The sequence below is a fragment of the Bos indicus genome, chromosome 14 (assembly GCF_029378745.1).
Source record: "Bos indicus isolate NIAB-ARS_2022 breed Sahiwal x Tharparkar chromosome 14, NIAB-ARS_B.indTharparkar_mat_pri_1.0, whole genome shotgun sequence".
Taxonomy (NCBI): domain Eukaryota; kingdom Metazoa; phylum Chordata; class Mammalia; order Artiodactyla; family Bovidae; genus Bos; species Bos indicus.
Genome location: NC_091773.1, coordinates 4411447 through 4427781, shown reverse-complemented (window position 1 = coordinate 4427781; position 16335 = coordinate 4411447). Strand labels below are relative to the sequence as shown.

The 16335-nt window shown below is 49.5% G+C and overlaps 1 protein-coding gene across 1 annotated transcript in view; it reads right to left on the bottom strand.

The window, feature by feature from the left end:
- Nucleotides 1–16335, bottom strand: part of COL22A1 (collagen type XXII alpha 1 chain) — a 224614-nt gene that overhangs the window by 16686 nt on the left and 191593 nt on the right. Inside the window, exons 48-53 of the mRNA XM_070802401.1 lie at nt 15512–15565; nt 13712–13765; nt 10369–10422; nt 6517–6570; nt 3252–3305; nt 547–591 (exon numbers count right to left, since the gene is read on the bottom strand). Coding sequence (XP_070658502.1) covers nt 547–591; nt 3252–3305; nt 6517–6570; nt 10369–10422; nt 13712–13765; nt 15512–15565 — 315 coding nt within the window. The remainder of the gene's footprint in view (nt 1–546; nt 592–3251; nt 3306–6516; nt 6571–10368; nt 10423–13711; nt 13766–15511; nt 15566–16335) is intronic.

Below are 16335 nucleotides of genomic sequence, written 5' to 3'. Positions count from 1 at the left end.
CCAGCTGTGAGCCCTCTAAGCTGCAGGGAACCACCAGCTGACAGATCAGGCAAACCGCTGGGGGTTCCACCTCTCCATGCGCCGACCCGTTGGCCCCTCGCTGCACCCTGGCTTCCTCCTCACCGTACTGAGCAGCAGGCCTCACCGAGGGATGCCCCCTGGCCAGGGATCCCTCTGCTTGGGGCACTTGGAAGAGACAGAGCAAGGCGGAGCACAGGAAGACAGGACCCAGGGTTTCCCAGCTGGGATAAGCTGAAGGTGTCCACACACGAGCTCTGGGACCTCAGGAAAACCACCCCCATCCTCCGGCAGCAGTGACCGCACCTGACTCCAGGCTGACCTGGTCAAACTGGTCGGTCATCACTGTGAGGCCCCTGGGAGAAAGGTCTAGAAACACGTAACCGGGGAGGGATGATGCTTCCAATGGCTGCCACTGTCCTCTCTCGGGACACAGCTCTGCCCGTCCCTCCAGGGCCCAGGAGCCTTGTGGCTAGAAGCGCCCATTCGGGTGCATGGGGACCGTCTGACGGTAACATGTCCACTTACCCGGGGGCCAGGTGGGCCAGAGTCGCCTGTGTGTCCCTTGAAGCCCTGGAAGAAAAAGAATGATGTTATCCCACCAGGGAGCAGGCTGGTAACGCAGGACCAGGCGGACTCCAGGGGGTGGAGGGGAGCAGGAGGAGGCAGCAAGCCCCCGCTGGATATGTGCAGGGGGTCTTCTCGACCCGGGGATCGAACTCGGGTCTCCTGCATTGCAGGCGGACTCTTTACCGTCTGAGCCCCCAGGGAAGCCCTTATCTCCTTTAATCTCCTGTTTTCAAGAGCAAGTGAAGGCCCTTCTGGGGAGAATACCAGCCCTCAGGCTCAGCCATTAGATGAGAGCTCTGACCTGCAGGCCCCACCGTTGTGTGGTTGTGGCTGTCATCCTGGAAATGTGTTCTCTGTCCTATCCTCCCCACTCGATGGACAAGGATGGTGGCCTCCGGAGGGAGGCCGTGAGGGTCACTCCCCAGGCTGTGGGGCGGTGCAGTACCAAGGGGAGCTCGAGACTCCGGGAGGAGCCGGGGAGAGGAAGACGCACTCCCTCGGATTTGACTCCAGATTCAACCCTGTGACCTCAGAGAAGTCAGTTGACCCCCTGGAGTCCTAACATCACCATCTAAGAAATGAGGATAATAAAAATTACCCACCTGGCAGAGTTCTGCAGGACTGATTGGCAGAAAGGGGTGTTCTATGCTAGTCAGTGTGACGGAGCAGGGCTGACTTTGGAGCGAGGTCAGAAAATGAACCTGGTCTGGTGCCCCACTCTCTAGCTGTGGGCCTTGGGAGCTTTACTTCTCTTTCTTGGGATTCAGTGTCTGTATCTATCGAGTGAGGGTGAGCCCACGTCTGCAGGGCTGCTGTTCAGGATTGAGAAAGAGGAAAACAGTGCTCTCCACTGTTCAAGACGGCCAGTTCCCTTTCCTTGGGTCCCAGGATATTCTTCCAAGACACTCGAGTCCCAAATCCAGCCATGCTCAGAGCCAGGGACCCTGGTTGTTCTCCTCCCAACAATCATGGACAAAAGCACCAAGTAAAGGAAGCCACACGCAATGTACCTGTCATGTGGCGGGGAAATTCCTTTAGTACTCACAACCACCCTGCAGAAGCGGGAGCGGCTCTGCTGCCCATTTCATAGAAGAAGAAACAGGTTCAGAAAGGTCCCCTGGCCCAGGTCAGAGTTATTAAATGGCAGAGCGGAAGCTGAGCCCAGGTCTGTCTCTCTCAAAGCTTATACGTCTCTAATTCACACAGTGCCAGCCAGAGGAGGCGGGTCTTTCATCACCTGCCTGGGTCTCTAACCTCTATCCCTGCACTGAAGCAGGACTCCTTACAACTCTCAGTTGAGAGATGGGCCTGGCCCCAACACAGTTCCCAGCAAATGGATCTTCTTGGTTGAAAAAAACAAAGAAACAAACCAAGAAACCCCTCCCTCCAATAAACCAGTGGCTACGGTGGCAGTTTAGTCTGAGTTGTGTCCAACTCTTTGGGACCCCATGGACTGCAGCCGGCAGGCTCCTCTGTTCATGGGATTCTCCAGGCGAGAATACTGGAGTGGGTTGCCACCTCCTTCTCCACCAATAAGCCAGTAACAACCTTAAAAAAAAACATCCTAACTCTGTGTTTTAATCCTCCAAAGAGGTGATATTCTGCAGTCTTAGGTTTCTTCTCCTGGTGCAATCAGGTGAAAAGCAGGGAGATTTAGGAAAAAGCAAAGTACTTTTTTGTGTTTTATCTCCTTATTGGATACTAGCCAGCTGAGTTATTGATTTTTTTCTTTTAACAGAGAAGCAAATTAAGGAAGTAGAACTAGCATTTTCTTCTCCCACTTCTTGCCAGTAGGCGATTTCTGGCAATCTTATATCTGGCAAAATTATATCTAGATAATTGGATTTTAAGATTTTCATTAAAAATCACATTTTCCCAAAAGAAAATCTTAAGGAACTGGGTAAACAACTTTGAAATTATAAAGAAGTAAAGCATTTAGCAAAAAAAAAAAAAAAAAAGAAAGAAAAAACCCAAGAACTCTAAAATACACAGAGTTCATTTTTGGAGAAAAGGTATCTTTGTTTATGTGTATAATAAATAGCTCAACAGCTAGATCTAGATTTAAATATATAAATGATAGATATAGACTTAGATATATAAATGTTGGATTTCGTACATAGAAGACGAAAACTCATGCTAGAAGATTAACAGAGCGTTACTTCCATGTTGTAGAATTATGTTAACTCAATTTTCTTCTTTGTAACATTACTTTTCTTATTCTTTTTATGACCATCATCATTTGTTATTGTTATGCAGTGAAAATGTGTTACACTTCTAATTGGAGAAAAAATACTTTAGCTGTGGAAAGGTTTCAGAATGAAAATTAAGACTCATTTTTAGGGTTTGTCATCCAGAGAAAGCCTATTAAAAATATAATAAATAGGATAAGAACAAAGGAAACTTAGAGTACCAACACTGTGACAATGGCTGCAAGAGGGGAAATAAATTTTATCGCAATGGCACAGGAAGCACCTGGATTTACTGCGTGTAAGTACCAATGTCTTGGAAGGAAGGCACTTCTGGAGTCCACGGCTGGGCGGTCTCAAAGAACCCAAAGAACCCGACCCACAGTGTCACAGGCAACTGGCTGGTGGCTTTATTCTATGTGGACAACACACTTACACACACACACACACACACTCACATACACACTCAACACTTACAGGGGGACCGCGGGCACCCTCTGGTCCTGGCAGACCCGGCTCTCCTGTTTTGCCCTGAGGATAAAGAAGAAAAGAAAAATCTGAGGACAGTATTTTCAGGATCTTCCTATTCTTGGTTGCCCAGGCTTCACATCATATTTCTACCAGCCAGTCTCTGCACCTGCCAACCCTACCCTCCGGCACCGTGGTCCATGTCAGTCCATACAGAACAGCACTGTGTAGTCCAGCCTATCAGACTCTTGGTTTTCCTGGGACGGTGCTGGTTACACAAGGTTCATCTCTGAGACGCCCATTCATGGTTGCCCCTATTTAATTCTCTGGATTGTTCTGGGTGGATGAGAAATTAGGTAGACACCCAAGCCAGAAGTAGCTTTATGCCACTCACAAAACCACTGCAAGGCAGCTACTAACAACTGCATCTTACAGAAGGGGACACTGAGGCTCAAAGTTACAGTGTCACTGAGTTAATAAACAGCAGAGCCAGAATGAATCCCAGTGACACCGCAAGGATGCTCTCCTCACCCCAGCCGCAGTGCCAGTGACAGGCGGGCCTGCAACTGACTCATCCCGGCCCCATCCCATCTCCTCCTAACTCGACGCAAGTAACTGGGACACTCTGTTCAAGAGTCTTCCCTACCAGCAGTCTTGTACAGCCCTGGATAGAACAAGCAATAAACATAGGCTCGTGGGTGCTGAAGTCCAGATAAAAGTGGTGAGGGGAGGGGAGGGTTGGGGGAGCAGGGCAAGTGGGTGAAAGGCCACGGGGGTTGATGGGGAGACGGGCAGGGCACAGGAGGGCACACCCACCCCCACAGCTTATCAACCTTGAGGGTCAGATGGGGTCCAAGAGGGGGCACTGGAGAGGCACAAGAACATCCGTGGATTTAGAGTGAGAATTATGGGGAGAAGGAGGACGGGCACCAAGCTCTGATTTCTAAGTAGGTTCCTTCTCTGTCCCAGCTCCTCAAAGTCTAGCCGTGTGGTCTTGGGGGTCACCCCCTCCCCTGGATCTGTTTGTCAGCTGTACACTCAGGACCATCTCTGCTCCACAGGGCCTTTGATGGAGGGGATATGGGCCTAGCCTGGCCCCGGCCCCACAGGCAAGTGGGATGCCCAGCACTGGCTGAAGCTGTAGCAGGAAAAGGGCGACCGCCAGCCCTGCTGAGGGTGTTCTATGCACCAGCACAGCCGGTGCTTCACACAGTGGCGTCAATGAGTCCTCCCTGTAACCCATGAAGGAGACACTTCTGTTCCCCACCAGGCAACACCCCAAGGCATGGAGACGTCAAGGGACCTGCTCAGGGTCAAACAGCTGGGGTTACAATGCAGGTAATTTGGCTCCAGAGTCTCCGAACTTCATCCTACGCTATAATGCATGTGCAAATGTCTCCTATTAAAAATAATGCAACGGCAACTCTTAACAGCTGCCTGTCTACCCATCTGTGTATCTATCCATGCGTCCACCATCCGTCTCTCCACTGTGTTCCTCCGTGTCCCCAGCGCACAGGAATTTAAAGGACCAGGTCAAAGTGGAAAGTAACCAGCCGCCACCCGCAGTCAACGCTGCAGTTTCTGGGCCCCCGCCCTGGGCTCCCCTGGAGGGGCTCCTGGCACTCTGTCCATCAACCTCTGCTCAGGGACAGGGCAGTGCTCAGACCCTGAGGGTGCAGAAGGCCCAAGAGCACGGGAGGCCAGGCCCCCTGGAGCTATACTCCCTTCAAGCAGGTGAAGGGGAGATAAATACCCCGGCCTCCGGTCCTTTGGCAGCGGTGGGAGCAGGCAGGCAGGTGTGCTGCTCACGTGCTCTCAGCCGGTCACCAGGGGAGTGGACCCGGCGTGCCCGCTGGACCGTCCGCTCACCGGCTGCCAGCGGCTCTCGCTCCTGGCTCCACCGCCTCACTCGGTGCCTGCTCCTGGGGTCTGCTCCTTGTGCCTGACCCTGTCCCACCTCCTGGGCTCCCGGTCTGCTTGGAGGGAGCCCAGGAGGTGACGCCACCCATCCTCTGCCAGTTTCCTCCCAAGCAGCTCACAGTGATAAACGTCAGGACGGCCACCCTGAGACCCCAGAAGGAGCTGCTGGTGAGCTCTGGACTGCCTGCTGTCAGGGGGAATGGGGGGAGTCACTGAGCACCCTCTGCTCCCAGCAGAGCCGGCCCTGTATCCCGTGGGTGGACTAGGCCAGCAGTGACCCAGAGCAGACCTGGCCCCTATCCGTCTACGCCCAGTGCCTGGCACAAACCTTTCTGTATGAAGACCAAGGGCCTCACACAGGTATCCTGTGCTGTCAGTGACAGCCTCTCGGGATAGTACGTGGAGCATGCGTGCTTAGCCACTCAGTCATGTCCGACTTCTTGCTACTCTTGGGAATGTAGCCCACCGGGCTCCTCTGTCCATAGGATTTCCCAGGCAAGAATACTGGAGTGGGTTGCCATTTCCTCCTCCAGGGCATCTTCCCGACCCAGGGATCGGCCCCCCTCTCCCATATCTCCTGCATTGCCACTTCCTGCAAACAAGCTGCCTGCCTGCTCTGCGGTACTGACTGCTGGGGTCAGCCTTCAGGGTGTGGGTCCTGACTGCTTCCTTTACCAGCTGGACGGCCTCAGCCAGCCTATTTAACCTCTCTGTGCCTCAGTTTCCTCATCTGTACCAATAATGATACCCTCACCCCACAGGGGTTTTCTGGGGGTTACACCAGGCAAAATGTAATGGAGCACTCGTACCCCGCAACAGCTGTCGGCCACAGTGGTGACATTTGTCCTTCTCTCTCCCTAACTCCACTTAGCAGTTCTATAGGCTGCACAGTTCTAACCTCACCAGGAGTTAAAACCATGGCAGTTGGGAAAAGTAACTCACTAAATCGATTAACAGTTAAAGAAGCCTGATGCATTTAACCAGCTTCTCACCTCATCTGATTCTTCAGCAACTCCAGCGAGTGGCTACTATTATTCTTGTTCTGTCTGAAGTGAGACTGAAGCCAGGGGCAGGCTCTGACTCACGCCAGATCACAAGCCTGCATGGAGTGGAGCCAGCACCCAAAGCCAGCTCCTTTTTCTGGGGGCGGTTGCAATTTTGGCATAAAATAATTTAATTTTATCAATAAGCAAAATTAAATACGATAATACCCTACTGGGCTCTTGGGGAAAGAAAATGAAGACGTGCACAGAAGAGAACTCTCACTGTGCCGGGGTCCCGGCAGCTCCGGACACAGAGCAGCCGTTTCTGCTGCTCTGACGTGTAAGTGATAAGAAACCAAAGAGTCCCTTACCGGCTCTCCGGGGGGCCCTGGTTTTCCATCTCTGCCCTCTTTGCCTTCTTCTCCCTGCAAGAGAAATTCAAACCAGTTATCTGGTTGCAGACGCCCAGAGGGAGGGAAGGACAGACTTCTTTTTTTGCCTGGTGTACAGCTACGTCCACACGCGACCAACAGACTGGCTGGGTTTCCAGGTCTACTCCCCAGCACCACCACTCTGACTTGGATCCTCTGTTCAGCAGCACCTGGCACACAGTGGAAAAGCAGTATGTTGTACTGGCATCACTTTTTATTGCTATGGATGGAGAGAAGCCCCTCCTGGGCATTCCCTAACTTAGGACACCACAGGCTCATCTCCAGGCCTCCTGTGTTGACGACAGCGACGAGGGGGTGAGGATGCGGCCTCTGATGAGGGTCAGGAACCCCAAGGACTCAAGGAACTCCTGGGACTTGAGGGGGCACTGAGAATGACAGCCAGGGCCACATCTGGGTGCAGGAAGGCCACCAACATGTCACATTTCTTTCCTTGAAATCAAGCTACGACTCCCACCTGCTCCCAACCCCCTACCAGCCCACCCGCTGCTCTCAATCAAGACACCCTTAGCCTCATGTTTCTCTAAGAGATTATGAGGTTGCAGGACTCTCTGCAGATCAGGACAATGATACGTCACACAGGCTTAGGTTCCAATCCGGGGCTACCTAGACTGGGCAGGTTCCGGGGAAAGAAAGCAGCAGGCGGCAGGGCCGTGGGAACCAGAGCCATGGCGGGCAAGGTTCGAACTCACTTGCACCAACAATGCATATGATCTTGGGTGAACTGCTGACATTCTCAGCTCTGAGCGGCCCCTCTCCTAAACACAGATGACAAACCTGCCTGGCAGAGTCATGAGGGGGCTCAGAATCAGTGCTGCCACCTGAGATGCTTAGCCAACCAGCGACGGCAAACGACACCAGCAGTGAAGCTGCTCCCGCCTGTCAGGTGTGCAGGAAATCACGCAGCGCCCCTCATCAGCGCCTGCAACGTCAGTGCCCGGGTTCCAGGGGGAAGCACTGTGGACGGTAATTTAAGTTTACTGACCATCCGGGCCACTAGCCAATGCTCCGTGTGCATCCGTAACCCATAACGATCCCGCTCCTGGCATAACCATGGTAACACCGGGCCACTAGCCAATGCTCCGTGTGCATCCGTAACCTGTAACGATCCCGCTCCTGGCATAACCATGGTAATACCAGGTAAGCCAGCTGGGCAGGCCCGGAGGCCAGGCATGTTGGTCCTTTTCTCAATTAAGAGTTAACTCCAGAAACTGCTTCTCCCCCTACACGGAGTGGCAGAGAGGAGGGTCAAGAGACCCACGCACAGCAGAGAGAGCCCATGGACAGGGTGAGATCAGCACAGCAAGGAGAGCGGCCGGGACTGGAGGCTGGAGACCTCGGCATGAACCGAGGAGTGGGGCTGTGGCAAGGACTACGCAGGTTAACATGCCCACAGCCTGCCCTGCGATTAGCACCAGGCACACAGAAATTATTATGACTCCTGTCGCCCAGGCAGAAGGGAGAGGAAGAGTTTTCTAGACAAGGATGATTTGTTAGAGGAAGGCAGGGTAATGTAGAGTGGCTGGGAGGAAGGGCCGTGGAGTGAGAGTGGATTTTACAGGGACAGAATTGAGGAGACAGAGAGGAAGAAACGAGGCTCAACTCACGAGGCACCATGGAGGTCAGATCTCGGCTCCCACCTGCCGATAACCACGAGCAGATGGGTTCTGCACGGGAAGGGAAGAAGGGAGGCAAGAGAGGAGGAAGAAGGAGTTCTTCCAAATCACAGAACCACATCTAAGGTCATTTCTTTCCTCTTCAGTTGCCCTAGGACTTCGATGACAAGGGTTTGGCACAAAATTCAAACTGGGATCTTCTCTCCTTACCTTTACAATGGCTGGAATGAAATCAAACATTCCCTAGTTGCTCTGACACACTAGGCCACATGGTTGCAGTTTATACCATCAGGGGTTTCACATCCCAGCCTGTCTTTAAGATCTGGGCACCCTGGACAGGGGACTCAATCTCCGGGGTAGCATGGCCACAGTGAGGGCTACTGGCGATGCCCAGGAAATGCCTCCTTGACCAATGCGGGCATTTATCAGACATTCAAGGAGGAAGGGCTCCACGAAAACCATTCATTCACCCACATATTTATTTCAGTAATATTTTCCATGTGCTCAGCATGTGTGGGGAGCAAAAAAGCCTGGTGTCATAGAATCCACAGCCCAGAACATAACCCAGTGACTACCAGCCGCTCTTGTTTTATGTCCCCAGATCTAGCAACTAGTAAGTGCCTAATTAGACTGTGTTGAATAATCAATTAATAATGGGGGAGGTGGTCACAGATCACACCATGACATAAAGATGTGATACCTGCTGAGACAGACACTTAAGAAAAAAGGAAAGAGACTAAGCCTATCCTGGCCTGAGGGGCAGAGGGCACTTCTGGAGAGTGATGCCTGGGATGAGATGGGAAAGATCACAGGCATCGACTAGTGACAGAAGTGACAAGAGGGCATTCACGGGGACACAGACACATGTGCAAAGGCCCTGCGGCCCGGAGAAGAGAGGAGACGGAACAAAAGGACACGCGGTGGGGGGCAGTGGGTGGGCCCTGCGGCCCGGAGAAGAGAGGGTGCAGAGTGTTCAGGAACCCAAAAGACAGCCAGTGCATGGCCAGCACAGCCGGAACAAAAGGACACGCGGTGGGGGGCAGTGGGTGGGCCCTGCGGCCTGGAGAAGAGAGGGTGCAGAGTGTTCAGGAACCCAAAAGACAGCCAGTGCATGGCCAGCACAGCCGGAACAAAAGGACACGCGGTGGGGGGCAGTGGGTGGGCCCTGTGGCCAGGAGCAGCGCCAGGAGCAGGCACACTCCAGGCCTGGAGCCACACAAGGATGCATTCTCAACAAGAAGGCAGCAGGCAGCCTCCCTGGGCCCGCCTTATTCCTAACATACTGGAGAGTCTGACCCTATTGAGAAATATATTGGGTTGGCCAAGAGGTTTGTTGCAGTTTTCCCATAAGATGTTGCATAAAAACCCAAACGAACATTTTGGCCAACCCGATATTAAACTGAAAAGTCCAGAACAGCAACCTTCCCGGGTGGCTCAGATGATAAAGAATCTGCCTGCAATGTGCGAGACCAGGGTTCAATCCCTGGGTTGGGAAGATTCCCTGGAGAAAGGAATGGCAACCCACTCCAGAATTCTTATCTGGAGAATCTCATGGACAGAGGAGCCTGGCGGGCTACAGTCCATGGGGTCGCAGAGTCGGACGCGACTAAGTGACTTTCACTTCATTTCACTTCAATTTTGCAGTATGTTTCAAGAATCTTAGATATTACTACACTCTGACAAGTAGACTTTTGGGCACCATCCTACACAAGTAAGGAAAGTGCTTTGCATGTAAAATAATCTATTGTAGATTTTTTTAAATAGTTATAAAGTTTATCAGGCAATAAAGAATAATCATATATATTTTGATACATTTATTGGGTAGAGTGTATGTAAAATTTATGAGCATTTGATACCAGTGCGGAAAATATAAAATGTTTATATTATCACAAACCATTATCAGAGTTGTGTGTGTGTGTGTGTGTGTGTGTGTGTGTAGAGAGAGAGATGAAAATTTTATTTACATAAGTAAACAACAACAAATATATACATAGAGAAAGAATGAGATTAGGACTGGCTTTGCTTAGTGATTTTTTTTTCTAATTTTCTATTGTACCAAAAAGTCCCCCAGTAAACACGCTTTAACAATGGTGAAATATCATTTTCTTGGCATATTTTTGTAGTAGAGAAACTTGATTTAAAATAAAAAGCCACTTACTGGGATGCCGGGTAATCCAGACGGGCCTTGGGGGCCAGGAGGACCTTCTTTCCCCTAAAAGATCCAAAACACAGAACACCGGTAAATTTCTTGGCTGGCTTTTCTGGAGGTGAGTGATCTCTCGCAGAATCGCCTTCGTGGTCTGGAAGGAGTCCTCATCCACCTTGTTCCTTTCCAGGAGCTGCTTCTCTGTGGGGCAGGGAGGTGCCCTGGGCAGGGCAGAATCACACAGCTGGTGTGCAGATCGCGGCTCACTTTGGCCTTATTACATAGACTCAGGGGGAATTAGGGCTTGGAAGGCACAGTGGGAAGAGGCTTAGGGGTCCATGAGACCATGAGACCATGGTCCAGATCCAACTCTGCACTCTGTCCCCAAACAGCCCGCGTCTCGGGAGCCTGCCTCACTGCACAGACACAGCACCCGCAGGGCTTCAGCACACAGGACGCAGGACAAGAAAAGAACTGACCGGGGACACACAGCAGCTGCTTTTGTTACTGCCGCCCTCTGATCCAGAGGTTCCCCGACTTTTTACCATCCGTGGTGGCATTTAGTATCCCTTTTCCTCTATGAAATCGACTTTGAAGGATTGTGTTTACCAAGCTGCCTTAATTAATACTTCCTTTCCATTTTAGTCACCAAAAACACACGCCACCGTCAACCAGATGGGGTAATCAGTGTTACCATTTTTATCCCAGTGGGCTTATTTATAAGCCCTGTGTCTCTACCATGAGTATTTCAGAAGTCCTGGTGACTTCTGAATCTCCTGTCATTGCTTCTCCTTTGTAGGAAGACACTGACATCAGGTTTTACACTCTAATCCACGTTCCACACTTGGGATTGACAACAACTTGTAAACATCTCTGTAAACTTATGTTGCATGATATTTGAGATTGTCCGGAGACACTGTCACTTACACCAATGTAAAATAATCACAAAGCAAACAAAAAAATTTCATCCCCTCCCTGCATCACAACACCTGCAAACACATTAACAAATAAAGTGGGGTTTCTGTCAACTTGGGCCAAATATTCGATCACATGAGGTATTTTTTAAATAGCGATAACAGAGCTTCCCAGACACCTCGTTGGATGCTTATTATTCCAGAGATCCTACTATGTAAACACCAGGAACCTAGGACAAGAGTCAGCAAGCTCTGGCTCTCAGCTCATTTGCACAAAGTTTCATCAGGACACAGTCTCACCCACTAGTCTACACACTCTCTGTGGCTGATTTCACTTTATGATGGCAGAACTGATTATCTGCACCAGAGACCATATGGCCCCCAAGACTAAAATATTCACTGTTCAGGGTCTTTTTGCTCCAATCAGGTGAGTTGAAGACTCAATAAGGAGTCAGTATGGTTGTTCCTAAGCCTGTTTTCATGAGTTGTTGCATGCCATAGAAATTATGCAATTTAATTTAATTAGATTACCCAATTAAATTTAGATGGAAAGAAGAAAAACGATCATCAATTTACGCAAATTCAGATGTTGAAAATACTTGATAAAGGTGAGACACTCACTGTCTAAACAGATAGCTGATAGCTGTACCATCAGAAGATAGCTATAAAAGATTAGCAAAAAATCCTAACAAACTAGGATCCTACATTCAACTGCTTCACAGGTGTTGTTATATATTCAAACTACTTTTTAAAAAAACAACAAATAGTAAATGGGTGGATGTTCTTTCTACAACATAATGACAAGAGACTCTATTCAAGGGAACAGAAATAAAAATGAGGGCCTTCCCTCTATGTCAAAAAAATTGGCAAGCGGTTTATACATTTTAATTCAAAATGCAATAGGAATGTTTTAGATTTCTCTCCCTGTGTAAATTCTTTAATTTTATTTCTGTCTTTTAACTACCAATACTCATTGCTTGTGCCATGAAAACTTCAGCTGTTTTGTGGTTTGATGTTTATGCGTAAAGATGAGGACAGTGGACAGCTTCAAGCACAGGCCTAGCTTGCAAGGACAGAATCAATGTCTTATTTAATGTCGTTTAATTCCTAGAAATGCAAGGATTTACATCTGGGCCCCAAATCTTATTTTCCTCAGGCAAACAGTAAGTTAGTTTTTATCAGGGCCATCTTTTTCTGTCTGAGAATCAATAAAAAGCTGCCTGCAGTATGGCTTATATTTTATTCAGCCTGGAATTTCTAGGTGGGCTGCTTCTAAAGGATCAGCCAGATGATAATCATAAAAAGAACCACATGGCTCTTAGTTTTCAATCTTGGCTTCCCCCTGCCCCTAAGCCACCATCCCACACAGGGGGTGAGCATGGAGTTAACAGAAAGAATGCCCAAAATGGGAATTTTCAAACTGACTTCACTCCTAACTTGGATATTAATTTTCTGTATGACCTTGGATGAGTGACCTCACCCCATCTGCTTTGTCTTCTCATCTGAGGAAGACGAGTTCTCCTGGCTGACCCCTGAAGTGTTCCTGGCACCAGAGTGCAGAGATACCAGGGCAGGGTTGACCTGCTTACTAGCAATAGTCCTACCTGGAACATGACCCTGAGATTTCCACAGAGTGGGGTCTGCACCTGGCCCTGACACTTCCTCACTGCATGCCCCTGAACTTGTAGCTGCATTTCTCTGATGCCCACTTTCCTTATCTATAAAACAGAGACAATGATTCCTATTGATAAGAGGCCATCAGATGAGATAAGAGGTTTTAGGGGACTGTAAATTCCTTTAAGAGACTATGCATGTAGTGACTACAAACACAATGCCTGCTAAAGTAATGTTCATCTTTGCTTTATGGTGCTGAAGCAAAGAATGGTCCCACAGCTTCAAGCAATGAATTTAATTCTGGTTTTTGAGATAAAAGTCTTGGGTTCCAACCAAATCGACCTGTGTGTTTTTAGGGTCCTAACCTGCAACTTTCGCTTTCAGTCTTAACTTCACTCTCATTTCACTCAGGGCTTTCTGAACAGCTGGGTAACAGGGGCTACTCCTGCCTGACATGCCGCTCATACTACAGGCTCAGGACGGAGCAGCTCCAGGCTTTCTAGTCCCCCATGCCTGTTCCAAGTGGAAACCACACCAGAAAGGACTAGAGAGATGGGGCTAAACCTTAAGCCAGTGTGAACTGGTCGTAAACTGAATTTTGGAACAGCCAATGGCCAGGTCATTTCATCCAAATCTTTCATTTACAGGCTGGGTAACCAGGGTCCTAAAAGAAAGCAACTCCTCCTGTGGTCGACTAGTAGTCAATCGACCCTTGGAACGTGGGCCACGGGAGTCAGGGAGGACCAGGGCAGGGCTGGCAAACACCTGAGGTTCTAGGAAGTTCCAAACACAGGCTGAAGGCAGATCCTGTCCATTGAGGAACTTACTGGGGGTCCTTGGATTCCTGGTGGTCCAGCAGTTCCCGCTATTCCGTCTGCTCCCTAAGGAAGGTAAACCAGAAAGCCAGTTGGTTGTATATCTGAACAGAGGTCATCAGCACCTCTTCTTTGGGCATGAGGCAGTTCACAGAGCTGGCACCCTACGCCCCTTCACAGCTGCCTGAACTGGGAGTATTTCAGAGGTGCTCTGCCTTTCCCAGCAGGCTGCGATAGCCTCTGGGAACACAAAGATGCTGGGAGGACAGCAGGAGAGACCAAAGCACTCACCGGCCAGTGATCCACAGGCAAGAGGAATAAACGGCCTCCCAGCAGAGAGGACATTTTCAGCTAATATTGGGGAACGTTTTGGGACACAAGGCAAGAAATATACAACTGGATGTATAATATCTTCCAGGGAGCTAAAGAAAATGACTGCCTGTATCAACCCAGGGATGAAGGGAGGAGGCATTCCACACAGGTGAGGAAGTGGCGTGAAGCAAGCCCCAGACACTCTTCTGCCCCAGGGTTCCTGGGCATGCTGTTCCCTCTGCCTGTAGTCGAAACCCACACGTGTCAGAGCTCAGATCCCACCCTCCTCATCACAGCTCAGGCATCAGGTCCTCAGTGAGATATTTCCTTACTACCAGATTCAAAACTGCAAGTCCCTGCTCCTCACCACCCGTTTTCTGTTTATATTTTCTCCAGCCTTTATGTCCGCCTGACCTCCTGGTGTTTATCACTGTGTTCATTGGGAACTAAAATGCTGCCTTTGAGATTGTAGACACTCAACAGTTGTTCAATAAAGCAATGAACGAGGAGCCGGGCTGGCTGGGTGATAAGGCAGAGGCTCTTTAGATTAATGAATGCATTACTGCTTACTGGCTCTGAGGGAATGGTGTAAGACCTCTAAGCTGTCCGCGTCCATAGAAGGTAGGCAGTGACACTGCCCGAGCCACAGCGGGGTGAGGAGTAAGTGAGGCAGTGTCCCACAACGTGCCTAGCACAGAATCGAGGGTACCAGTTACGAGAGCACCCTCTCAGAGCCAGACTTCCTGGGTCCATGTCCCGGCTCCCCACTGAGAGCTGTATGGCCCCAGGGAAGTTATTTTATTTCTCTGCCATTTCAGTTCCTTTGTAAAATGGAGAAAAAGAGAAAGATAGCACTCATTTAATTTGAGTAAGGTATAAATACAGAGTTAACCTGTTCCAGGCACATATTAAGAGACTCCTAGAGGGCTTTCCGTTATCGCAGGTCTGATGACAACAGTCTTTTTCTGTGCCTGTCTGGTGGCCAACCCAAGCCAGGAGCACTGCAGGGAGTAACTAAACACGGGATACAAGCAAGCAAGCTCACAGGACTTTATTTATGCCTTTCAGCCGTCTTTATTCAGTCGTTTCATACATTTATTGGGTGCCTACATTGGCCCAGGTGCGGGCAAAGTTTCAGGAATACAGAAGCGGCCACATCATGATTCATTCATGAACCGGGAGCTTTTTATGGCAGCAGTTGCCTCTCCAATGTCCCTTCTCCCTTCAGGCCAACGCCTTTTCCCATGATCTATACTATTGCTATCTTGATCAGTTTTTCTTTTTGCTGATCGTCGGATGTCACCAAATCCAGTAACACAGGCACACACAGTGTAAAGAAATTTCCTACATGAAATTATACATTTTGAAACAACCAGATTTTCATGAAACTAAATGATAGCAACCCAATCAATTCCCTACAAGGTTGTTCACAAATGTGGCCACCGCAGTGCACACCAATGGCAAGGCCAGAAGAGGAAGGCATTCCAAATAATTACTTACTGGTGGTCCAGGGTCCCCTGGGGGGCCCATGAAACCGGGAACTCCGGGATGACCCTAGGAAAACACAAGACAATTATTTTAAATGATTCCCCAAAGGCTTTTTACTTTGTGCAACTATAGATTTCAGATAACTAGCCAGAAGCCATCTCCTAACTCAGGTAACAATTCTGGATATACATGTGTGTTTGTGTGTGTATACATAAATCTACATATTTATATTTATATCAAAAGGTGGCCGAGGGAGTGTCTAGCAATCTACCCTGGAACTGGATTTGCTTCAAAATAATATGAGGAAGAAGTATACAGATGAAAACAAGAATGGCTATAGAGCTGGAAGATGCTGTGACCAGGTGAGAAGTCCAAGGGGTGCTTTTTATTATACTCTCTTATTTTCTTAATGAGGTTTCCCCAATGGCTCAGTGAGAAAAGAATCCACCTGAAAAAGAATCTGCCTGCAATACAGGAGACACAGGAGATGCGGGTTTAATCCCTGGGCCAGGGAAGATCCCCTGGAGGAAGCAATGGCAACTCACTCCAAAATTCTCACCTGAAAAAATCCCAAGGACAGAGGAACCTGGCAGGCTACTTGTAGTCTACAGGGTCACAAAAAGTCAGAGATGACTGAGAGACTAAGCACGTTTTTTAAAAATATGTATTTATTTCCATGGCTGCTCTGTGTCTCAGTTATGGCACGTGGGACCCTCAGCTGCGGTGTGTGGGGTCCAGCTCCCCAACCAGGGATGGAACCCAGGTCCCCACGTCGGGAGCGCAGAGTCCCAGCCAGTTGGCCACCGGGGAAGTCTCTACACTCTTATTTTGATGTG